Source organism: Ochlerotatus camptorhynchus, unplaced genomic scaffold (genome assembly GCF_037179485.1).
Source record: "Ochlerotatus camptorhynchus isolate MF236.1 unplaced genomic scaffold, CSIRO-AGI_Acam_v1.1 ptg000203l, whole genome shotgun sequence".
Taxonomy (NCBI): domain Eukaryota; kingdom Metazoa; phylum Arthropoda; class Insecta; order Diptera; family Culicidae; genus Ochlerotatus; species Ochlerotatus camptorhynchus.
This window is the reverse complement of record NW_027040693.1, coordinates 1,081,388-1,107,262: the sequence shown is the minus strand read 5'-3', so window position 1 is coordinate 1,107,262 and position 25,875 is coordinate 1,081,388. Positions and strand designations below refer to the sequence as shown.

General features: G+C 42.8%; 1 protein-coding gene across 2 annotated transcripts in view; it reads left to right on the top strand.

The window, feature by feature from the left end:
- The first annotated feature begins 1,507 nt into the window (after positions 1–1,507).
- Positions 1,508–25,875, top strand: part of LOC135702957 (dual specificity protein phosphatase 10-like) — a 36,167-nt gene continuing 11,799 nt past the window's right edge. The window contains exons 1-3 of one of the 2 annotated variants that reach the window (XM_065224031.1): positions 1,508–2,629; positions 8,098–8,208; positions 15,200–15,427. In XM_065224031.1, coding sequence (XP_065080103.1) covers positions 2,569–2,629; positions 8,098–8,208; positions 15,200–15,427 — 400 coding nt within the window. In that variant the 5' untranslated portion in view covers positions 1,508–2,568. Of the gene's footprint in view, positions 2,630–2,925; positions 3,210–8,097; positions 8,209–15,199; positions 15,428–25,875 lie in introns of those variants that run through there. The other variant, XM_065224030.1, reaches the window with a different exon arrangement.

Here is a 25,875-nt window from a genome sequence, read left to right as displayed (position 1 = left end):
TCAGCTGTTGATGAATTTTTAAAGAAATTTGTAAAATTTTACAGAAATCTGTTAAATAATCTTAGTGTGTAGGTATTAAAACTCACCTTTCCAATGTTTTTTTTGCATCAAGGAGTGCGTGTTTTTTTTTTGCAAACAAAATCAGCTGGATGAATTAGAAAGAATGGGTCCAAAGTACACACAACATAAAAAGTAATAAATAAATAAAGCCCAAGATTGAAAGAGTGCTTAGCAAAATTTGAGGACGATGAAATTAAAATCGCATGATTTTCAATAAAAACATATTTTTGGGATAGTGAAATACCATTTTGTTTATCTTTTTTTTCAAGAATTCAATGATAACATTTGATTCAACATAATCAACAACAACATAAAAAGAGTTCGGCGATTTTATTTTCTCCTTTGGTAATTTAGGCGTTTTATTTTTTTAAAGGCTTTATAAAAAAGTTTAAATCTCGATGAACATTTCAAATGGTCCTATCTCTTCATCGACTTTCTCTTTCGTTAATAACTCAGCTGCAAAACCTTTCCCTGTTGTATTTGACGTTTTGGACGCTAGATAAGAACCTCCTTTATCAAACTATGTGGTAGAATTAGCGCGAAATCTGTTTGCATAGTAGTGGTTATGAAAAGAGAAAGTCGATGAAGAGAATCGATCAAAGCAGATAGGACCATTTGAAATGTTCATCGAGAAATGAGTAAAAAATCGATATCAACTTTGAAAAATCGATTCTGTCAAACATCGAACAGAAAAAGATCGGATGAAAAACATCGATTTTTCGAGGCAAAAAATCGATTCTGTAAAAATCGCATCGACATCGCCCATTCCTAAGCCAGCTGGGGTCGGTGCTGAAGGTGTTGGTATGTGTTTCACCATATTATTAGAAATGAAACACAATGAAGTGCAGTGACAATGCGTTAGGACAGCAAGAACATTAAGTGTTTTAGAGTGGACTGATTTTCAGTTGGAATTTTCGCCATGCGGTGGTCTTCGAGCAAGCTTAATTATGTTTTCGTAGGGGTAAGTATTCTGTTAATCTGTCAATCTGTCAACTGTCAACCTGTCAATCTGTCTCAATCTGTCAAGTGCTATGGCTGTAGCGAAACCAAGCGCTAATCGCACTCGCCCATTGTGTTCACGATCGCGTATCTTGCCAGTATCTAAGATAAACATTCTGTCACAGGGTGTCTTTTATGAACCCCGGAAGATTTTTTTCGATTAATGAAATTTTATTACTTTAGCACGGTGACAAGTTGTCTTTCAAAACCGGTCAAGTTCAAAATTATATGAATTCCGGGAAAACACCTCACCCTGTAAACGCATTCAACACTTTGAAAATCAGGACACGTGCAACCGTCCCGTATCGTATCAGACACCCTTGCGAAGACGTCATCTGCATACACATACAATGGCTTCGAATGTAGTGGTGGCAGCGGGTATTCGGAGGTGTTGGTGCCGTTGATGTATCCGTTTGAGTACGCAGCAAAGAATGTGGTGAGCAACCCCGTCCGCAGTCGACCGTCAGCAGTCATTCGTATTTCTGTGGTCGGTTGAGCAGCACACGCGTGTATATCTTTTCCCTTTGCGTACAACGAAGGTTCGCATCCTTTCGCGGTCCTTCAGGAATTTCTCCAGAGATCCCTGGTCTTCTATCCCGCGCCATCACGCTCAGTGTTCCGATTTAACGGCCAGTTCGTGCATTTTCTACTCGCAGTCCGGTTCTTCGTTAGATCCCTGCATGACACTTTGTTGCAAGTGTCAACTATCGCGCGGCTATATCGAAGGAAGCTGGAGCAAAACATCAAATACCCATTGGCGGATTACTCCTACTAGGATTCAGTGGGATTAAGCGTACAGAAATATCAGAAACGAGTGATACAAAGTGAAATCAAGTGCTTTTACTTCGGTGACCAACACTTTTACACATACAAATAAAGTGCCGTTTTTAACGTATTCAACGCAGAAGGTTGTAAAGATAGTGGCAAGTCAATATAGTGTAACAAGTGCGAATAAATTGGGCTTCAGCTTTGATATCGCGAAGAGAGTGAGAGAGTAACGTGTGTAAAAAAAAGGTAAACTCGAAGAAAATAAATTATACTCAAACGTCCGACAGTTGTGTAGGAAATCTCTTGCATAATGTCGAGCGAATACAAGTGATTCATGTGTATTAACCCGATCCGTGCGCATTGCAATATTTTAATCACAACTGCCAAGAGTGAAGAAAACAGTGGTCGAGAAAAACAAGATCGGGAGAGAAGGGTAAAAAACACGAAGATATCATCAGGGCCCGATCATTGGTGAGATCATTTCTAAATAAAAAGAGGTGTTATACATGAACACGAACAACGATCGCGCGCGCAAAATAGTTTTCCGATTGAATCATCCGTCAAAGGCCTACTGCGAGTGACAACAACCTTAGTTCCGCTGTCAGCGTGTAAATCCAGTCACCTGTCAAAATTATCACTAATCAGTCATCGTCACAGGCAGTCGCTTCGAGCTCTACCAGCACCAAATCGCACTCGTCTACTGCGTCGGTGACAACCGGAGCTGTAACAACGTCCACCAAGATGAGAATAAAGCGCGAATCGACCTGCCTAGGATTACGGCTCATGCCCGCCGCCAAACTCGGTAAGTACCTACCACCGCAACAACGGCCAAAGTCCTCCGCAAACACAGACCAACAAACGCACGGACGATCGGAACACTTCACACCTCCGACTGTTCTATTTTTGATCCTCACCGAATCGCGCACAACAACAACAATAACGGTGCGAGGCGGGCATCGAAACTAGATCACATACCTCTGCAATGAGCTGTCTTGCTTCGTTCTATTGGTCATCGAAACCCTTGTCCCTTATGCCAGCACGCCATGCCACACATCATTCAGGACGGATTTATACACATCTTATAATTAGACTCTCATTCGAGCACGACGTGAATCACTCTGCCCCTTTGCCAAGCACCCGCGCTCGTTTTCCAACCACCAAGTGTCGAGCCAAACCGCGACCGAGTGTCTCTCGTAGCTTCCGCGCGCGCGGCGGGACATTAGTCTCGCCTCGACCAAAATACCAACGACAAGTGTCCGCCGACAGTCTCTCCTTCTCAGTGCGGCTTGCCCACCTACGCGCTGCATCAACTCCTCTCCAGACGACGATCGCAACGAGGACGACGTGTCTGCATCCGCTGCACCGACCGATCATGGCTTCCGGTAGGTTGATCAGCTTTTCAGGAAAATTTGGGCGGTATTTTCGCAGTGATTCGGGTGTATTTCAGAGAGCAGGTTTTGGTTGGAGCTCTAGTTGGAGCATGGCATCTCTCGGCGAAATGGTTCTCTGTGGATAGATAGCCTCATTGATCTCTGTCCGAATCGTAATGACGTAATGGTGAGATCCTTCAAGTGTCAACATCTCATCCTGAGGTACTCATGAAAGAAGCTTGAATCGGGAATCGAACAGGTCTTCGCCGTGGGCAATGCTACAACTTTTGTCTCATTGCGTTGGCAAACAATAAATATCTGTTGGTTGTCATTTTTATCAGCAACAGAAAGAATTACTGACAAACGCAGAGTCAATTTTTAGGAGAGCCGCGTGAAGAGTCAATCGGCCAAACAAGCAGCACGGTTTGCGAATGATTTTTCAGCAGTGTTTATGGGAACCACATTTTTTGCGTTTCGCTTCGAATGAGTTTGATTCAGAAGTTAAGGTGAATGTTAATAGAATCTACATTTAATGGCCGCAAAACAATTTTTTTGTCTTGTCATTACGAGTTTTTGGGGGCACGAACCTTAGAAACTATGAAGATTTCGTGCAAGGAATTGTATTCACATGTGTGCTGCAGTGCAGCGAAATAGTGGTTATCGATTCGTACACGAAATCTTCACAGTTTCTGAGATTCGTTCCGTTAAAAATTCGAAGTGGTAACCAAAATAGCGGCCATTTGTGGATTAAATCAAGTTTCACCTTAAATATGTCATGTAGCTAAGGAGCAGTGCCACGCCAAATGAGGAATTAGAAAAACTTGTTCTTCTCTGAGTTGCATGAAACTTTACATAACAATTATGGGCAATGATTCACATTTTTACTAAAATTCGGCAACTTTAAGTCTTGTTAAATTTTAAAAATGGCGCCTTTGAAATTTTAGAAAATAAATTAACACGGAAACGGCCATTCTGATTTAAATTACGTCTGAGATAAAGTTGTAGAGGAAAGAGAGCTCTAAGGTATTGCTTTGAGGGATAATAAACTCCATGGCACCTGAAAAGAACTAAAAATATTGTTAAAACTTATCAAGAACAAAACGCAATAAATGAAATGAAGGAATGTTTGTTTGGCAAAATGATTGAAATATTTTTAGCTATGAATGTAATACTTACAGTTCATCAGCTCTAGGAACAATGGCGTTTATTTATTTTGCTCGTTTGGTACCTCGTTGGACAGTCCGATTGGCTGTTGTTGTTGTTTCTTTATTAAGGGGAAAGGGGACGTTCATATGAAAAACGCTTCGTTTCGATTTTCTTAATCAAGCCCCTATCGACATGCTTGAGCAAACATCCTGAGTGACAAGAATGACGTTGTCTTAATCTCAGAGATCGTAAGTCTCAATTAGAGAGGGTCTAGTATAAGACGAGGTATACAAGACGAGCGGATTCAAAACAAACTGCCTTGGCAACCTTTGCCTGGGTTGTTTCTAGCAACACTGCCAATGAAATCAAGATAGGTGCTGCTCGATTAACTCTGGCTTTGACAGTTCGTTTGGCTAAAAACCAGCCAGTCGCTCCTCTCTTGTACCTGTTATACTTGACCCTCTCTAGTCTCAATACTAGCAATATTATTTGAGATTCAGACAATTATCAATGCCGAATTGAATCAAAGTTTACACAACAAATAACATTTAAAACATGTTGTCTAGTCGATATCCTGGCACCAATCAATGTTTAACAGGGGTACAGCACTGGTGTGTAACGCCATTGGGCACCAGTGTAGGAGTACCAGTTAAACATTTTCTAAATGAGCGCCGTTTAATTCCAATTTTAGTAAGGGGCAAGACAGCTGAGATACATTTGGAAATATCAACAAATATTTCTAAATATCAACGAAAATATTTTAGTATTTTCAAAAACTAATGCATGCAAAAGATAGACAATGTTTGTTCTAAATTCTGCTAAGGTGTCCCGCCCCCTGAATCCTAGCTATTGAAACTAACCGGGTCCTAAGGTACATCCTGCTTCATCATTGTGATATATGCATACATACAGCAAATTCCTAGAACGCTCCGAGCCACAATTCCCCGTTTGTAGTGACCGTCCCACTGTTTATTGCTAGAAAGTGACATCATCACCTGAGTCGTCGTCGTCATCAGCAAATAGTACAACTCTTCCCGGAGTTTGCATCATGCCCCGCGCGTTGCAAAAACCATTTACCCATAAGCTGCCATTAGATCTTACACTGTCCAGTGTATACTTAACGATAATAAACACCACAGCGCAGTAATATGCTTTCCGTGAACCTAACATCAGTCACTGTACATTCGGACCGAACGGTTCAGTGATTCATTGGACGATTAGCCAAGCATAAATCCAAACCAGCCACCGGATTCCAGGAATCCAATACCACAACCATAAATGAGAAAACCGGGAATTTTCTGCATCGCTCGTCAATGATGAATGCCGTCTAGACCGCCCAGAGCCCCGATCCGAATCCATTGTTGCCATTGATGGTTTTGTGGCTCTCTAACCGCGATTTGTAAACAATAAACACGGAAAACTAGTGCAATGATCGTATAGGTACAATTTCGCAACCGTTCACTGTACGGTATTACAAATGGCGATTAAACTTTAAACTTCAAGGAAGTGCCCCAACGGCCAAAGCGATATCGACATCTGCCGCTACACCGCACACTCGAGAGGAGATTTCGGTCATTTGCGTCTCGCCGTTTGCAACGCAGGCTCGGGGGTTCCCTACTCTTCCGTCGAGTGCTCCGCAACCTACCCACCAGTAGAAATCGCAGCAAACAGCAACAGCAGAGAATATCTCTGATGGATGAGTCATACATATCTCTGGCTGGTGCGGTTCAACCAACTGTGTAAGCGCAAACAGAGCGAATGTGTTTCAAAATATGTTTGAAAAAAAAATAACAACACCAACATCAACACACTGTGACTACAGCCGAGCGAAGATAGTGGGAGAAAGACGCAAGAAAATCCGAAGCAGGAAAGAAAATGAAAATAATCCACCCCTTCTGCGCCTGCCGCAGCCATCTCCTCGCACGACTCGCAGTCGAAGTTGGCCGCGCACCGCAAAGCCTGGGGGTCTGCCAATGTTGCTCTGTCTGCAGTGCTAAGAAGACGCACCATGAAGAAGATCAACCGACGACGAACCGTAGTACGTACGGTTGATCCGAAATGGATGTATTATTTTTAAATTAAATCTCCTATAAACATCTGAGTCATAACAGCCGCAGACCGAGCGCCCGATCCCAGCTCTCTTTCGGAGCGGGTGCCAAGGTGGCGAAACGAGAGTATATATGAGTGTTTATAAGAAGTTTATTTTTAATTGTAGTGGGCTATGGAGACCTGCAGGCGAAGAGCGCGCTGCGCTGTGTGGAAGGACGTGCGGTGTATTGCGCTGCCGGTTCAAATTACATACCCATGCAGCCGTCAGGGGAACCTGCTGGACGAAGACGGCCTTGCGCATTGCGTGTAAAATTTTATGTTACTCCTTCACATGTTTCTCGAGCAGAGCGACCTCGCGAGTATAGCGCAGAGTGAAGGGAAATGTTCCATTGATTGGCTTTTTTTTTTGGTGTGTTGCCTTCTGTCTCTTGAAAGATGCTGAGCAGACACGGCAGAGACATTAAGAAAAATGACCGCGCATCAGCGGCAGTCGTTGTACTAAAGGGTAATTAACCACAACCACTGTGCCAACTCAATCCGACTGGCAACGCACTTGTAAGACATGCATATTTCCCTTCCTTCCCTTCCCTTACCTTGCTCAAATCTCGCACATAAATCACGCTGATTTACGCTCGATTTGCTAATGATGAGAGTTGAAAAGATGCCATAAAACATTCCTGGCCGACTCTAGGAGCACCTCCCAGGGATCGGATTGATCCGCAACATGACTCACTCGCAAGAGGGGGCACCACTGCCGGGGGTAGATCGTAAATCGTGCTGGCGTGTAAACAATGTCTGTTTTTGTAACGTTTTGGCTACTATTTTAAGATTTTAGAGCCCCGCTTCTTTTGATGACTTCACTTCACAGGTCGTAACTGTCCCGTTTGTTGCTCCGGCACTTTTCATTCCAGTGCAGCTCCGGAAGCTCATCTCTGCAGAAAATTGCAATTACGGAGATCCACTTTCTAAAAATCCACCTGCACGAAGCAGGAAGAAAATGCTTCAATTGCAAGTGCGGTGAGCGAGCAGCCATTTTCTTCTGTGCGCAACAAAGGCTTGCTCAGCTCAACCCGTGGAGGTGCAAGGTGCGCGCTGAGTATAAGCAAAAATGCCAACCCGTTTTGCCCCACCTTTCCACCATGGACCGCCACTGCCAGTGCAACCTGCCGTTATGTACAATAGATAGAGTGCACCACAAGAAGGCTGGCTGGCTCCTCAACACACAACGGAGTGACAGAAAAAAAAAGCAAAAAAGAAGTACGACCTTTCCAAGTTTGTTTCGTGGCTGCTTGGATTTCTTCATTGGCGCAGCGAGTTGAGCCACAACGAGCAGCACGTACGTAACAAACAAGTTTCTCGCTCCAAAGCCCACGAAACAGCAGCGGCGGCTTCACTGCACTCCACGCTGGACGGCTCTCCACTTGGTGCCACCGTCGTCGCCAGGTACACAATATCTTCAGGTGTAAAGATCGAGGAAAAAAGAGAATAGTTAATTTTTATCAACATGAATCAGCGCCATCATCGCGCAGCACAAAGTAAACAACAGAGCTGTCATAAGGAAATGATTCTGCACGATGATACTTTGGCCGATGGGGGCAAATCTGTGCTGTCGAATCTACCGATACTTACGACCCCAATTGTTTATATAGTTTGAACGTTTTTTTTTTTATCATTCCAATAATCCCATGTTCTCTGTTTCTTCCAGCGATTCACAATCCGCACAAACGGCACAAAGATACCTGCGATGATTCATCGATCACGCCCGGAACCCGGATCCCGCTGGCACGCAGCTGTTCCAGTCCGGCCGTTTCCTACGGTAAGTGCTTCATTTTTATTCCCTTAATTCAATTAACAAACTTGCTGGTCGTCCGGCCGAGGAATGAGGAAGTCAGCAATTTCAGTCCATAATCTACCGGCTATACTTTCGAGAACTGCTTGACCCCGTCCCGAGAACCACTCATCGAAGGGGGAGCGGGGAAGTGCGTTCTATCCTGTGTCCACGATTATGATTCTCGGTATTTTTCAAGCAAACAGGAAACGAACATGATACCACTAACGACTGTAGCGCTGCCAAGCAGATGCGTGGGCGGGTTGTCTCGCGCTCAGCTCAACCGACAACGGCTCACTACATGATGTGTGTAGCTCATTAATATCGCGCGTCGCATACTCTTTCCAGTCAGTGTTGTTATGATTTTCGACGTAGATATGCAGTCCAGTGAAACGTGCCTCTCGATTCGTTTCACTTTGTTTACCCTTGTCAACGCGGTTAACAGATGTAAATTTCCACTCTGAAAACATCGTTCAAATACGATGTAAACAGTTGATCTTACTATACAGTAGCGTTACACCACACGATTTCCCTATGTGACACATGTAACGGTTGTCCCGTTGTGATGTTCTGTATGGCCGAAACAAGATGCTCCGATTGCCACCGCACTTTCATTCATGGTTATTCATTATGAAATTTTATTGTTTTTCCCACATTCACGGGTTTTTTCATCGCACCGCTCTATGAGCGATTGTTCAATGGAAGAGAGTGTCAGATCGAGTTTCATTCAAAAGTATAAACCGCAAACCAGCAGGGCCAATCCAAGAGCACACTGAGTAAGCGTAAATATAGCATACTTGTGAGCGATGGAAAAAACAAAAACACATAACGGTGAACATGCGGTTTGTGATAACCCAAAAGGTTATCACTTTGTTGAACAGACTATATTTCATGTCGCTGATGGCAGCACTGATGTCAATCATTGGTGCACGTTTTGACAGTTCGATGTACCGTCATCGCAGTGGAGCGTCCGATTACGCGTGAATTACGTAAACCAATCAGCATGCTAATGTACAAAACACAACGAAACGCTTTTTCAAGCCCCTACAGCAAGCGCAAACCACAGGCCTACTGGCATACTGTTTATATACCAGGCGACAATGAAAAAATCACTTCTATTTGCTTTATGGCTGTAAACAACCGACCTAACACGACCGAGAAAATCATTCTGATTCCACTGCCTACTACAGGCGCAGCCGCGCATTCAGAAACTCAATTTTTTAGTTGACCAAACCGCGTGCACATGCACTTTCATACACGCTAGCAAAACACATACACCGAGCAGTGGGCAATAAGAACAAATTGAAACCGTTTATAATATCGACGGTATGGCGTGAAAAATATTCAGTTGGCCAGTTGGTCACTTGGAATGTCGGAACATTTTTTCGAAAATATGCTGTCAACATGTAATAACTGTCACCCATCTGTTCAAGTCTGGCATTCAATAATGCGGAAAATTACAGAAATTCGACTTAAACGTGCTGGCCTTTTTCTGAACATTTGACTATTTTTCTGGCAAATGTGCATAAACTAGGATATGTATCCTCTTTCGTTTTTTTTTTCTCCTGCATTCGATCATCCGCCTTCGGGAGGAACACAGAATTTACAGCCAATATTAACATACTTCCACACCGTATGTCACCGTCTTTTTCTGCAGCGAAGCGCAAACGAAAAGAATATGAACTCATCGCTCGCGGCACCAGAAGCGGTCAAGCACAAAAAATGATGTCATTTTCAAAAATAAAGCAAAATGTATACAACACTTCACGGCATCACGACGACCGCGACTTTTAGATGCGTAACAAACTTTGAAGGAGAGCTGTCAATTTCCAGCAGTGCGTCGTTTGTGGCAGTCATTTTGATTAATGGCATGCGTCAACCGCACTTTCAAGGTATTTCCTAGGTTCGAACAGAAATTTCTTTTCATGACGAGTGGTCATGTTTAGAAAATTTCACCTGTTGATGATCCACAGCCTTTCCACACTCACATACAACGTCAGACGACGACGACAGCGATTGGTGAAGTTTATTTCAAAAGGAATTAAAAGCTTGTTTCACTGTTGCTATTTTTTTTCCCTTGTCTCGCCCTCGCCGGATGGCTATAAATAGGAGAAAGAGATGTTTGGCTCTTCTTTCTCTTTTCTGAGCGTTGAAACTGATTCATCCGGTTTCAAGGACGGTCAGGCAACATTCCCAGCTCGATGCTTGCCCGTTCGATGAGGTTGTTGTCAAACAAAAACTATAATTATACACTATCAGAAATCAGAACAGCACAACAAGTAATAAATTTTGCTATGCTTTGACACCCATTAAACGACAACCGGCCTCCATTAGATCAGTCGGTAAAGGCGCAGCAATAAAGCAAGACCATGCTGGAGGCGGCTGGGTTCGATTCCCGGTCCGGTCGAGGCATTTTTCGGGCCGGAAAACTTATCGACTGCCTTCGGCATAAGTGTTGAGGCCCACACGTATGAATATTATTGACAATAATCGCTTTGTCAAAACATCCGTCAATCACATCAAAATTATTTGTTTACAAAACCAATGTGTTGTAAAGTTCGGAATAAGCTTTCAAATGGTTATCAAGTAAGAAACAATATCAAGTCAAACGGTCGAATATGCTTTTGCTGCTTTCCCTCAACCCGATTATTTTGATATTTAAATTTTCTGTGTTAAGATTGTTTACAATCATTAGTGATTATTACAATGAATTGGTAGGCATAAATTTGGCCAGCCTTTAAGAAACATTTATTTCGTTACTTTGCTATTCAATTTAAGCAGAATATTTTGATTGTAGATCCTAATACTTAATCTTTCTAACGAATCTGTTTAAGGTGATTCCCTGTAGCGTCCTTTTTCGTGTTACACTTCGCAATTTCACATGTAAAAATAATAAGGTTTCTGTAAATGCACGTAGCTGAAACTACTACTGGTTGTTTGCTGCGGAGAAGCAAGCAATGTCTGAAATTTTCAGATGTATAAACCTCGTAGATCTTGAGTTGTGAGCCCTTGAAATAGCGAGGTGTGATGGAAAAAATGGACCCCACAAGGAAACACCTTAAGGGACGTAAGCCTCGGTGGTGGTCCTGATCGTTGGATTTTTTTTTTTGACGGCATCATTTGGATTTTTTTTTTTTTGACAACCACTTTGAGTGCCTCCGCACTACTCATGTATTAACAGATTATTGTCAATAATATTGATACGTGTGAGGACCGCTAATACTCACCAAACTTGTCAAATAAGCGCGTTTTGACACATTAAGGCTGTGAACCATTTGCCGAGTTAAATTTAACTCGTGGTTAAAAGTGACATTTCAAAAGTTATTTTCTATGTTAGAAAATCCCTGTGCTGTCGATCGACCAGTTTTCGAGAAGAACTCAGCCACGGTTGTCAACATTTAACTTCTTGTCTATCACAAATAACCACGCTCGGATTGCAGGGTTAATCGATAACTTTCCATCTGTCAAATTTTAACCAAAAGTTAAAATAATCCACCAAATGGTTCAGAGCCAGACAACGGTTTTGTTGTCTTCGGTGCACTCATTCCTTATGAAGCAATAAATCACACTTTTTGCCTTTTTCATGAAGCAGTCCAGTTTTAGTTTCATCAATTGTCACACAATACAAGCTGAACATTGCATTAGGTCCTAAGTAACATTGACAGATTCTCTTCGTCGACTTTCTCTTTGTATCCCCACGGCCATGTTAAGATATTGCCAAGTATTTTCAGCAGACAGATCGATAAAAGAAGCTTTTATCTAGCATCTAATATGACAAACACAACAAGAAACGGTTATATGCTCAAGTTATTAACGAAAGAGAAAGTCGACGAAGAGAATCGATCAATGTTACTTAGGACCTAATGCAATGTTCAGCTTGAATAATCCTGATTTAAAAATGACACATCCTTAAGACCCAAGCGCAATGACAGCTGAAGTGGAACGGCAGCAGCAGCGGAAAAGCCCGATCTGAGTAAGCCTACTTGTCGGTTTGACAACTGTCAAACTTTCCGTTTTCGTTCCGCTTCCGTCCACATTGTGTTTGAGCCTTTAGAAAGCTCTCAACAACTATGGAAGTGCCTCTTAAGGCCCAAGTGCAATGACAGCGGAAGCGGAAAAGCCCGATCTGAGTAAGGCTCTGAACCATTTGGTGGATTATTTTAACTTTTGGTTAAAATTTGACAGATGAAAAGTTATCGATTAACCCTGCTATCCGAGCATGGTTATTTCTGACAGACAAGAAGTTAAATTTTGACAACCGTGGCTCGAAAACTGGTCGATCGACAGCACGGGGATTTTCGAACATAGAAAATAACTTTCGAAATGTCACTTTTAACCACGAGTTAAATTTAACTCGGCAAATGGTTCACAGCCTAAGCCAACTTGTCGGATTGAAAACTAGTTAGAACCAAATCGACTTCGGTTAGGCATCTTGATGTCATTTGTAACAACTGTCATACTTTCCGTTTCCGCTCCGCTTCTGCCCACATTGCGTTTAGGCCTTTAGGCTGTGATCCATTTGCCGAGTTAAGTTTAACTCGTGGTTAAAAGTGACATTTCGAAAGTTATTTTCTATGTTCGAAAATCCCTGTGCTGTCGATCGACTGGTTTTCGAGAAGAACTTAGCCAAGGTTGTCAAAATTTAACTTCTTGTCTGTCAGAAATAACCACGCTCGGATATAACCAAAAGTTAAAATAATCCACCAAATGGTTCAGAGCATTAGAATACTAAGGCTGTGTTCTATTTGAAGAATTTTCTCTTAAATTTGACAGATGGAAAATTTTCAAATAAACCTGCCATTCCAGCAGACTTATTTCCGACAGACAAGGAATCAATTTTGACGAAAATCGGCCGATCAACAGCAGAGGGATTTTCGAACATATTAATTTATTTTCGAAGTGCCAAATTTAAGTGAAAATTTTCCAAATGGAACACAGCCTAAGTTGAGAGTCGGCGTAATGTCCCAGTGGGAACGTAATAAAGCTAAAGAAGAAGAGAAACGACGAATAAATTCTCTGAGGTATTACTCACGCTTTTACCGAAAAAAAAACTAGTCAATCATCATGGCGTTAAGCCAATAATAGTCGATTTCTTGTATAATAAACAAAACCTGTTTTGCCAAACGCGCTTTTGTTGTTATTTTTGGTCTGATTCTTGTGTATGTGTATTGTATTTTCTAACGAGCGGAGATCAAGCAGCCGATCGTTTATTTTTTGTTCGTTCGCTATTTGCTACTCTCGACGCTCTCTCGACACACAAAGGTATCGGTTCTCATCCACTCCCACTCACGTCACGACAGCGGCAAGCGGCGAATGCGCGCGCTGCGATGATCAGTTCGTTAAGGAATTTCGATTGTCAATGCGTGGTTCCGCAAACACACCCCTGCACAGTGGAATTTTGGACAACCTGCACCGATGCAACCACTTGCCTTCAATTAGCGTGTGTGCTTAGGCAAACTGCCTTCACACACATTTTACCGAGACGAAATGCAATCAAAGCAATCAGATGTATTTAAGCGAAATGAGCGTCCATTTGTTCGCTCGTTATCCGTTGTCATAACGATAATACAAGTGACATGCTTCGATGGCATAATACATGCCGTATGTTGACGTTTCAAGTGTTCAAGATGGCATCCAGCACGTGTTCGTGTACTATTTTTAGCCTCAGTCAGTGCTTGCCAGTTGTGATAATTTGCACAATTGGCAGTAATTTACTCTAGCGCAGATCGAAAGATGCGTAAGAGGCAAGCTTGAATATCGCTGCTGGCTTATATATTCCAGTGCTAAGTGATCGAGTAAACAACGAGATCACATGACAAGCACAAACCAGATAATCAACAACAAAATACGGAATATTGATCGTTCTGAATATTTAGATCATCAATCGAATGAGTTAGTCATCGTCCCGTTTTTCACTCTATCAGGAAGAAGATCGTCGCTAAATACTGCGCAGCAGAATGGACTGAAATTGGAAACCGGTGGTGGAACACGGCCGGCGACGATTCTCAATTAATCGAGAATTGCTCGTGGTGCTCCCCATTCATTCCTAATTCGGTGTAATGAATGGTTACATGTTAACATTCATTCGCGCTCGCTTGACACGTGTAGCAGTGCACACTGCACTGCTGATGATGGCAATTAACGTGACACCGCTCCTCACGGTACCATTAATCGACGAATTAAACAGCGCCGAGGCGATCGGTTTTTGACAAATAAACGATTTTTTTTTGCTGATTCGCGATCGTGTCGACAATGCATGTTGCTGCTGCCACCCGTTTTCATGTTTCGTAATCGATTTTCTGCTCCAGTATTTGGCCGATGAGACAAATTTTACCCAAATCTCCAATACGTGTGATTCACGAATATCGTTGTTTATCTATATCCGTGAACACGTGTCATTTTCGAATCGGAAATCACTGTCAATCGATTCGATTACCAGAAACTTAACCGACGATTTTCAACACCATTGTCCAAATATCGGAACCAATATCATGTTACAAATAAATATCGCCTACCCATGATTGAAACTCGCTCTCTTATCGCCTGTACGATGTGCGACGGCCCCAGAGACAAACGAAAGTGTCAAACAGTGACTCATTTCTCACACTCACCCCTCGCGTTCGGACGTCAATTTTAATCATCCACCCCCCTCGTTGTACTCGATTTCTTAACTTCTGATAGGGCACCACTCGGCTGTGCCTGTGTGAATGCAACTCAATACTTTATTGATGTATTTCGTTATCGCCTTTTGATATTGCCTTGTTGTTCGCTCCGCCTGCCGAGAGAGGCCCTGCGGGAAGGCAAGTGTTTATATTAATTTGCTGGAAATTTATTGCCCAAGTACCTACTCTCTTTTCAAACCCGCTGCTCGGTCATTTGGGATCTACAACTGCCACCGCCAATCGATATCAATGACTCATACAAATTTGATCCAATTACTACAATTTCCCCCTTTTGCTGTCTTTTTTCCCATTGACAGACATTGAATCGCATCCCGCATCACCCGTGTTTCCACATCTACTGCTCGGCAACGGACGAGACGCCATCGACCCGTCGACCGTCGGAGCAAACTGCGTTCTGAACGTTACCTGCCAACAGCCAGCAGCCAGCCAACTCAAACCAGGACTGGAGTACAAACAGATCCCAGCCAGTGACACGCCACACCAGAACATCAAGCAGTACTTCCAGGAGGCCTTCGAATTCATTGGTGAGTACTTTTCACAGGACCCCATTTCATTTAAGAGGTTAATGACTCAACGAACCAGCATTTCTAGCAACGGAATTCTATTGCCAAGCGCCTAAATGAACTTACGCAACGTGCCTCAACGGCCAAACGAAGTAGAACAGCCTGCAGAAGAAAAAAAAAACTTGTTTTGGTGGAACTGCATTCCTACGTCGACCGCGCGGTTTGCAAACAACTTATCTGACCATGCAATCGGAGGTAGTCCAGAACAACCTTCAAGCGACCCTAGGGTCTTTCTTTTAGCCACGCTAAGGCGAATGAAAAACTGGATCTTGAGTACGCGCGGCTGCAACTGCCGCAAGTAGCTACTACATGAAGCAAGCCGTAGAAGAAATAAAAATCAATCATACACTCCGTTTGCTCTGCTGAGCCCTCTCGCGGACACTATCACACGCAACCCCGCAAGTGTTCAGGTGTACTTTGTGCTTTTTTTTTTGTTTCGCTTGTGTGTTGGTACACCGGGCACTTTAAATATAGGTACACATGACTCATCATCGCGGGTTCGCATTCTGCTTGCCTGCGTGGAAGGCAGCGCCTACCTTGGTAGTGGTATTTAACTAGATGATTTTGGTTTCTATCTAGACGCTTATTGCTTCCTTTGTAAATCGATAAATGGCAAGCGAATTGGGAGCCTCACGGTCCACTCAATCACCTGTCCAGTGCGTTAGTGCGATAACGAGAAACGTAGCGGAAAGTGGGGTAGTTTGGCGACCTTAGGAAAATTATCACTAATGATATCAAATTCAGAGGAAAATTCGAATGAGATTTTTAACCAAATTGATAGTATCAAGCCCTACTTACACCATGAATACAAAATGAATACTTTTATACATTTGAATCTTATGAAAGAAGATTTTAAAAATGTTTGTTTTGTTGTCGATAAAAAAAAAAAATTGTTTTCTCGACGATTTAAGAAGGGTCAACAATAAACAGTTTTAGCATAAACATATTCAAAAGAAACAATTATCCTCTGTAGAATAAATTAAATTTGTTCAGTCTTGTGAAAATTACCATTTCTATAGCTGCGGAAGGAATATAAACGATAAGTTATAAGAAACTACTGACAGAACTTATTTTCTGATTAACAAATCTGGGAATCGAGCGGTCACATTGCTCCATTGGCGAGATTGCTCCACTGTCCCCTCTATTGATGGAGGAGGAGAAGGAAGTCAGAGTTTATCGGCCTGTTGATAAGCCAACCTCACTTTTTATCACGTGGTCTACTGAGAGGGTGCTGCCAAAATTTGAATTTGGATCTATCTCACCACTTACATGCTGCCTTCGAAACTTGGTGAGAGGGAGAAAATTTGATTTTATTCGAAGAACTCAGAGCACACTACTAGAGTGCGCCTCAAAAAGAGTTTACTTTTATCGCCTACTACGATTGATAACGGAGGACTAGCAGTCGGGTTGAAAAGGAACTGTATAAGAGCAAAGCAGGCGTAGCGAGGCAACGATCAAACTACAAATATTCTCACGCACCGATCGAGGTCGCATTGCGCGACATATCAGAAACGGCTGGTCGTGAGAGTGCCACCAAACAAACTTCCGGTTTGGTGATGCGGTTTCACTATTTCATCGCGCGCGCTCGCTCGACCGGCCACCACATTGTTGACAGCGTTGATGATAGTATAGTGTGTGAAACCGTCTGCGTGCGTGGATGGTCATTCAACCGCGAAGAGGAAGTGAACTCAACACTTTGCGACCCGTTATGATCCTGCTGATTCGGCAATTTTTTTTTCCTGCACCTACTCAACATTTAAACTTTTCCTGTCGACTGGATTTTGTATGGAGGCTCTCCATAAACTACGTCAGTCTACGCAGTGGGAGGGAAGGAGTTTTAAACCTTTTGAAACACTGTCTACGTAGTTTATGAACAGCGTCCCCGAATTGGTTGTCCAATTGAACTACAGACAGGGAAGTAGCCAATTCAAGGACACCCAATCGAATGAAAGGCATGCTAATAGTTTTGATTACTCTTTTCATGATCCGTACCGCTACAAACAAGTGTTGCGGCGGTGCACCTCTCCATATCTGTCAACAATTTCGTTAGCGCTTTTCTTTGTCTGGTCACCATCACTGATGGTGAAGAGACACACACAAAAAACGTCTACTTCGGCCGTACGTGCACCAAAGTTGATGTCACTGCTAAATTTGAGCGACCGCGCGCTCACAAATGGGCCAAAAAATGGTGAGCGAGAGTCGAAACCACCACCATACGGATCAGAGTCCCGGCGCGGCCCTCCACACGATTCGCTTCGGGGTGCTTACGCGGGTTAAAATTAAATCTTACGTAGCCCCACTGAGCCGAGCGAGCAGTTCGCATTCACAAATGTAAATATAAATAAATAAGCTTATTGAAAATGCCTTCACCGTGCACCCATCCCGCAGTCGTCACCGGTTTCGTTGTCCCTGCCGTCGCCGTCGTTATGATCATCATTAACTGCAGCGCGGCAATGTGTGGAGAATTGAAAATATTAAAAATTCATTCAACTCTCTTTGCGCTCAGAAACACGAGCTGTGTTTGTTTGGTTGTAGACAACAGCAGATCACAACAACGTGACAAACTAAAGAAGGTAAATTTCAAGGTGCCAAGAAGCGAATTTCTCGCGTCACTTTTCAAATAGACCAATGTAACATATCCACCATTTTGAGAAAATCGAAGTTGAAGTTCGACAGATTATTATTTTAACTGTTTAAAAACTATACATTTTGCAATACTATTTTTAATGTAGTCAGTGTCTAATAACGTTGAAAATTCAGAAGAAACGGTAAAATCACAATTTTACTTTGAATTTCATGCTACAACATAGAAAAAACCACATAGGACGTTTTGACAAGTCGAGTTGTACATCGGACATGTTACATTGGACGATTTTTCTCAATGACATAATCAATGAGTGTTACATTGGACGTTTTGTCTACATGATACTAGATTCCCTTTCACAGATTTCAGAGTATAGTACCTAACTTTAGATTGGCCCCGCCTTTGGAAAATGAGCACCAATCATGTTAGGCAGTCCGAATGACCGAAGTAACAATCATGTACCCATCATTTCAAACTGTACATTGGACAATTTTTTATCAATGATTATCTTAAATAAATGAAAGTAAATTTGGATGGATGTTTTTGTATACCATACAATGATAGAAGAGCAATAGTTTGTATCGCTTAACTCAATTTGTTTACATTTGTTACATTGGTCTATTTGAAAAGTGACGCGAGATTTGTTTATACCCCCACTTTGACGACCCGTGAGAGCTCGCATCATCACGTCAAGTGACGCGGTGAGAGAAGACAAGCTGTGTCATACCCCTGCAATCACCTTTTTTTTTTTGTTGATCGCAAATGAGCATTAAGGTGCAATTTACTTTGCTGCGAGGTTCAAACATAGAAACCCAGTTTTTTTTCGACGCTTCATTTTAGATGGCGAAAAGCTCTCGTCATTTCACTGCTTTTGCTATTTTACACAAAATGACGCGATCTTTTTGCAATCTGAAATGATGGGTCGGAAAAAAACTGAATATAAATTTTTCGGAAAATTTCACCTTAACTTGCCGCGTATATTTCTTACTCTTGATTCAAGTTTAAAGCAAACAAAATAATAAGCGATTACCGTGTTCGGTTTTTGTTTGAAGCCGTCTGTGGAAAGATTTATCGCAAATGATTCACGCAAAATGATACATACGGTTGGAAAATACCAACATTGATAAACTTTAGTCGGATTTAGTTAATATTTATTGATCGCACGATATGGGTTAAAACAACATCAATGTGGGTAGAGTGACGACATGTCAAAATTGGAGCTACCGATTATCTGTTAACGGCATGGGAAACCGTCATTCTAATCGAACACACGGCCAATGAGATCGACCCAAATTTGAGTTCAGTTGAATCATACCGTATGCGTGATAATGTTTGCACCATTAAGCAATGTCAAAATTTAAAAAAATCTCAAAAATTTCGTTTTTGTTTTTTTTTTTTATTCAAAGGGGGGATGTTTCTCAGAGTCTTAAACTATGTTAATCATCGATTGAGTTTCCACTTGCTACAATTACTGCCTCCACACGCTTCCGGAATGCACGGCAGGTTCTAATAATGTAGTCTGGATCCATTTCTCTACAGGTACGGGTCAATGTTTGTCTGAGGCTAGCTGTACGCGGGTGGCGTTTAAAACAGGCCTTGGCCTTCATGACGCGCCATATTGAGTAATCCAGCGGATTAAGATCGGGGCAGGATGGCGGCCACATATCCTTCGCCCAGAACGGAAAATGTTCCTGCAATCACTTCTGAGTGCGGTTCGAGGTGCGGCACGGAGCCTCATCTTGTTGAAATACAACATTTGGCTTCGGACCGTACTGTTCTTTGATCCACGGAAGAACATACTTACTTAAAATCCCGATGTAGACCTCCGTGTTGACCTTGCCGCCTTCTGGAATGAACACCGGGTCAATTTTTTTGCCATCGGAAGCCACCAATCCAAACACCATAATGCTAGCAGGATGCTTGATCAGATACACGTTCTTGTGCTCGTCGGCCACGTCTTTTACCGGAAGAGAACTAATATACCGGTCGGTTCTGGAATTTGCTACGGGATCGACGGTAAACATGCTCTCGTCGGTGAACAGGATTACCGGATTTTTTCGCTTAAGGAAGTTCAAGATTTTCTTGCATCGTTCGACTCGTAGCTCCCAGATGCGGTTGGTAATCATGTGAGTTTTTTCCGTGCCTCGACTTCGCCCCGCAATCTTCCTTTACGATCTTCCGTACCGTAAATTCACTGATCCCGTGTTCCTTTGCCATTTTCCTTATTGAACGCACTGGATTCACCCGAATCTTCCTTTTGATAGCAGCGATAACCCTCGGAACCCGAGCTGACCTCGAACGACCTGTGACCACCTTCGCGGATAGTTGTCCTTTCTTTTCTCGGTCTAAAACCCTTTTGACGGTCCACCGGGACACTCCCACGGCGATTGAAATGTCTTTCTGCGACATTTGCGCGTGGGACAAATCACGAATACGCTGCCACTTCGTCATGGTGCAACTGTCAAACTATGTAAATCATTTTCTTTTATACACAGCCTACTACGGTATGAGCTATGGTTACGTGCATGCAAAGAAAGCCAAGGCATTGCATGCACAGGTGAACCGGGAACCTTATGTGTACGATGGTGCAAACATTATCACGCATACGGTAAATCGCAAAAAATGCAGGATCTCAGCGATTAGTAAGTTTACCTTATATTTTCCTGTGAAAAACCTCCAAAATTATTTTACTCAGTCTAGAAGTACAGGTATACCTCGATAGAACGTAACTGTCACTTTTGACTTTCAATCTCGCACAATGAAAACACCATCAGATAAACGAGGCAATCCCCAATCTATTGGCAATGTCGGTTTGTATGATTGAGTTGATATTTGTGATAAATGGACGATGATAGCACAGGAGTGGAACTTCAAATCAGAAAGTGGCTCCACTGGTCATTTGCGAACACTAGCGCACCTAGCGGTAGAAGGCATCTTCGGCCTGTAGTTAAGATAGGCAGCATGCTATGATAGTGTGAGTGCACATAGAAAGCCTATGTGGAACGCTACCACATCACATCGCTCGTTGAGCAGAAAAACGAGCACTTTTTGATTCACCGATTTGTTTGCACTTCCCCTTCTGTTCTGTGATGATAGCCAAAAGGGACAGTTACGTTATATCGAGGTATACCTGTAGTACCAATAGACCGAGTGAATCCAATCTTGACTTTTCTCAGATGAGGAAATTTTTTCCTGGAATAACTCACGACAATTTACTCATCGCTGATTTCCTGCACGAACTCAAATTTGGGCCGATCTCATTGGCCGTGCAGTAGACCTGTCAAATAGCTGAGATGTTATCATTCTCCACTCCCTACACGGCGAATGAAAACGACCCAAATTTGAGTTTAGTTCACTCATAATCGCCAAAAGTACAGGAACTCAGCGATGAGTAAATTTGCCTCATGTTTTCCCAGGTTTTTCCAGGGGAAAATTCCCGAATTTGAGAAAAAGTAAGGATTGGATTCACTCAGTCTATTGGTAATACTCCGAGACTGAATAAAATTTTCGTCAATTTCCTCATTTTCCGGCAGATTTTTTAGGTTTTCCACAGGAAACCATGAGACAAATTTTACTCATCGCTGAGTTCCTGCACTTTTGGCGATTATGAGTGAACTAAACTCAAATTTGGGTTGTTCTCATTCGCCGTGTGTTCACTTGAAAGCTATCTTCCATTTGGTGAATTTCCTCTTAAATTTAACACTTCGAACATAAAGTAGAATGTTCGAAAATCCCTTTGTTGTTGATCGGCCGATTTTCGAGAATATGTTTGTCAAAATAAATTTATTTTTTTGTCAAAAATTAGTCTGGTAAAATAGCAGGTTCATTTGAACAAATTCTACCTGTGTACCAACTTTCAAACCCAGATTTAATGCCATAAAGGGTGATACGGTCAAAATTTGGTCAATATCAACTTGACGTATTTCTTTCAATTTTGCATTTAAAAAACCTGAACACCCCTCATTTTGAAGGTGTGTGTGTGTAGAATGTTGCTCCTATTTTGATTTTGGAATTCACTCTTCAGTTGTCAAAATGCCGTCCAAGCAAGAAGAGCAGCGTATCAAAATTTTGCTCGCGCATCGCGAAAATCCGAGCTACTCGCACGCAAAGTTGGCAAAATCGCTAAAAGTTGCCAAATCAACCGTTACAAATGTAATTAAAGTGTTTGGGGAACGTTTGTCGACAGCCAGGAAGTCTGGATCGGGGGGAAATCAAAAACCGGAAGCCGCTGAGACGACAAAGAGAGTTGCCGGTAGTTTCAAGCGAAACCCTAACCTCTCTCTCCGAGATGCCGTAAATAAGCTGGGTGTATCGTCTACAACCGTGCATCGAGCCAAAAAACGAGCCGGACTATCGACTTACAAGAAGGTAGTGACTCCAAATCGCGATGATAAACAAAATACGACGGCCAAAGCGCGATCCCGGAGGCTGTACACGACGATGCTGACGAAGTTTGACTGCGTGGTAATGGACGACGAAACCTACGTCAAAGCCGACAACAACCAGCTTCCTGGACAGGAGTTTTATACGGCAAAAGGAAGGGAAAAGGTAGCAGATGTTTTCAAGCACATGAAACTGTCAAAGTTCGCAAAGAAATATCTGGTTTGGCAAGCCATCTGTACCTGTGGCTTGAAAAGCAGCATTTCCATAGCTTCCGGGACTGTCAACCAAGAAATTTACGTGAAAGAGTGTTTGAATAAACGTCTGCTGCCTTTCCTGAAGAAACACGGTTGTTCCGTACTGTTTTGGCCGGATTTGGTATCTTGCCATTACGGTAAAAAGGCCATGGAGTGGTACGCCGCCAACAACGTGCAGGTGGTTCCCAAGGACAAGAACCCTCCCAACACGCCAGAGCTCCGCCCAATTGAGAAATACTGGGCTATTGTCAAGCGGAACCTAAAGAAGACCAAAAAAAAACTGCTAAGGGCGAGCAGCAGTTCAAGGCAAACTGGCTTTCTGCGGCGAAGAAGGTGGACAAGGTGGCTGTACAAAATCTGATGGCAGGGGTCAAGCGTAAGGCCCGGCAATTCGGATTTGGAAAAGCGGAAGCCTAACTGAATATTTTCCCTGAATTTTATACTAATTGAACTTGAAAAAGAAATTTAATTTGATTTTTTAAATAAACGATTTCACCGATTTACACGCGTTTTCCCTTGACCAAATTTTGACCGTATCACCCTTTATTCATACTCGAATCGGTTGAAAAATACACTTAGGCTGTGTTCCATTTGGTGAATTCTCACTTAAATTTAACATTTCGAAAATCCTATCCATGGCTAGCAATATTTTGATAATTGATTATGTTCTGAGAGATGGTGCACAGGTAGATGCAGGTTAAGAAAACGCCACTGGGTAAATTTAAGTGAAAACCACCAAATGGAACACAGTCTATAAGACTTTAAACCATTTGGTGGATTATTTTAACTTTTGGTTAAAATTTGACAGATGGAAAGTTATCGATAAACCCTGCTATCCGAGCGCGGTTACTTCTGACCGACAAGAAGTTAAATTTTGACAACCGTGGCTGAGTTCTGCTCGAAAACCGATCGATCGGTAACACATGGATTTTCGAACATAAGAAATAACTTTCGAAATGTCACTGTTAACCACGAGTTAAATTTAACTCGGTAAATGGTTCACAGTCTAAGTTTGAGTAGTCTGCCAGTACCGTTAAAAACGCGAGTTGAATTCTACAGCTTGCCGCATCGGCCAAAGTGGCTTCGAATGTGCTCTGCCCTTATCATCCCGCACCATTCGGGGCTCGAATCGGATTCGAGTATTGATTCTTTATTTTGCCCTTATCGACGGCTCACAATACAAGTGTTCTATTAAATAATAACAATGACTCATTGCGGTGGAGAATGCTCGACGGTGATAACCGGGCTCTCCTATCTGGTCGTGGCTCTGCTGGTTCTGGCTGTATGTGTGCGTTGTCCGCCCGTTATCAGCTGCGACCACGATAAGAGAATTTACACACGGCTTTCAATTACCACCAACTAGGGCTCTAATTGAGGCATATTCTCATTTCAAATGCACAACAGAATTGCGATCATAAGCAGCCACAGTAATTGTGCTAATTTCAGCGATAATCTCCCGGTTCGATCACTGTTTACAACCTACCGGGCCATTGAACGGCGCTCATGAAAACCAATTTGCAAAATCTTAAGGCCATCCGTAAGCCAACGATGATTCATAGTTAGTCGATACGATAACTGGATATACCGACAGTAGTGTTAGTATTGGTAGCAGCCGACTTCTAACTATACTAAAGTAAACCGCAATCAATCAATATGGCTTTGAACACACGATACTTCACAGCGACTAGCGGCAAACTCCAACACGCTCTGTATTTCGTCGGCTGCACCATCAAGGCCTGTGCCGTGGTGTAACGTGTAACACACCACGAAGAACGCTATAAAGAAGGGAAATCTTTTCGTCACTCACCACCGTTTAATTAGCATGCTCCAACTCTCGCAGCATGATGATGGCAGACTTGCGTGACGGTAATTAGTGTTTCTGTGTTTTTTTTTTTTCTACCCTAGCCTAAACTAGACCAAACTCCACTGGTTTCGAGTTTTCCGCAGCTCGCTCCACGTGCGAGTAGGAAGGAATATGGTTCATTAGCCCGGGCCTCATTGATTTTGCGCTACGACTCCACACAACTCCCCTGGGAGTGCTTAGATTGCAAGAGCAATCCATTCTGCTCATCTAATCCCCGAACAGGGGATTCACTCGGTGAGATCGACTCGCTTTGCATGTATAATATATTTAGGTTGGTTTGATGCGCTCGGAAAAGCAACAAATTAAGATAAATTTTAAATAAACATTCCAGAAAACTTTTGAACGACAAGCGTTTGTGCGCTCATCAGAGGGGACATAAATCCTTTGCCTTTGATTCCATCTGCGAGATGAGCCTGCCAGGGAATTGACTGTATTTTACGAACCCCTCAGTTAATGTGAAAAGGAAATCGGTAGGAGTAATCTCTAACTTTGCCTTGAGTAGAAGCAGAAGGGTGCATCGCACTGCAAAGTAAACAAAGTAACCTGCGAACGTTAACGAATATTGCTGTTTACATATAGCCTATGTTTGAACAATATTCGACGGCAGCTGTTATGGAAATCGAAATCTGACAGCTCTCCTTCTAGCGCCGCAGCAACCTCGTTCGAAACAACAACGATGACGCATTCGCTGACTACGGCTTTCGCACTCATTCATCGCAACAACTGACAGGTGGTAGCTAATTATCGCGAACCAATCATAGTGCTCTATGTAAAATACTTTCAATCATCGCGGCTACCCCTAGCTGGCCTAGCTAAGCTGCTGGTGTGGCTCCAAGGGCATATCACTTGTCAGGTTGCTTGCTCCACATCCAGCTCGACGAGTTCAGAAAACTGATAATTGATCCACCCCTGCGCACGACGGCGAGCGGCGATGAATCATCATCGGCCAAACCTTGGTTGACGATCGTTTTTTTTTTTATTGATTTCGTCTTTTAAAAAAACCGCACTGTAACCTGCCAACCGCAAGATAAGGTTCCCGTTTCGTAAGGAATCGTAATTTGTAACATTATAACCTAACACAGAAAACGACGAGAATTAAATTTGCTTGTAAAGGACACTTGACACGTGACTGCCGTGCGGCCGAAAGCGACACTAAAAATGACGGCACGTGTCAGTCGGACGTTATCCACCCCTGCCGATAAGCCGATTACAACGTGCATCGAATAATCGCGTATATATTTGCGCCCGTCACGACTGCAGGGTCCAATCAATAACCCTACAGGGCTGCAGCCAAATGCACACTTTGTGCAATCCTTTGCGCTAT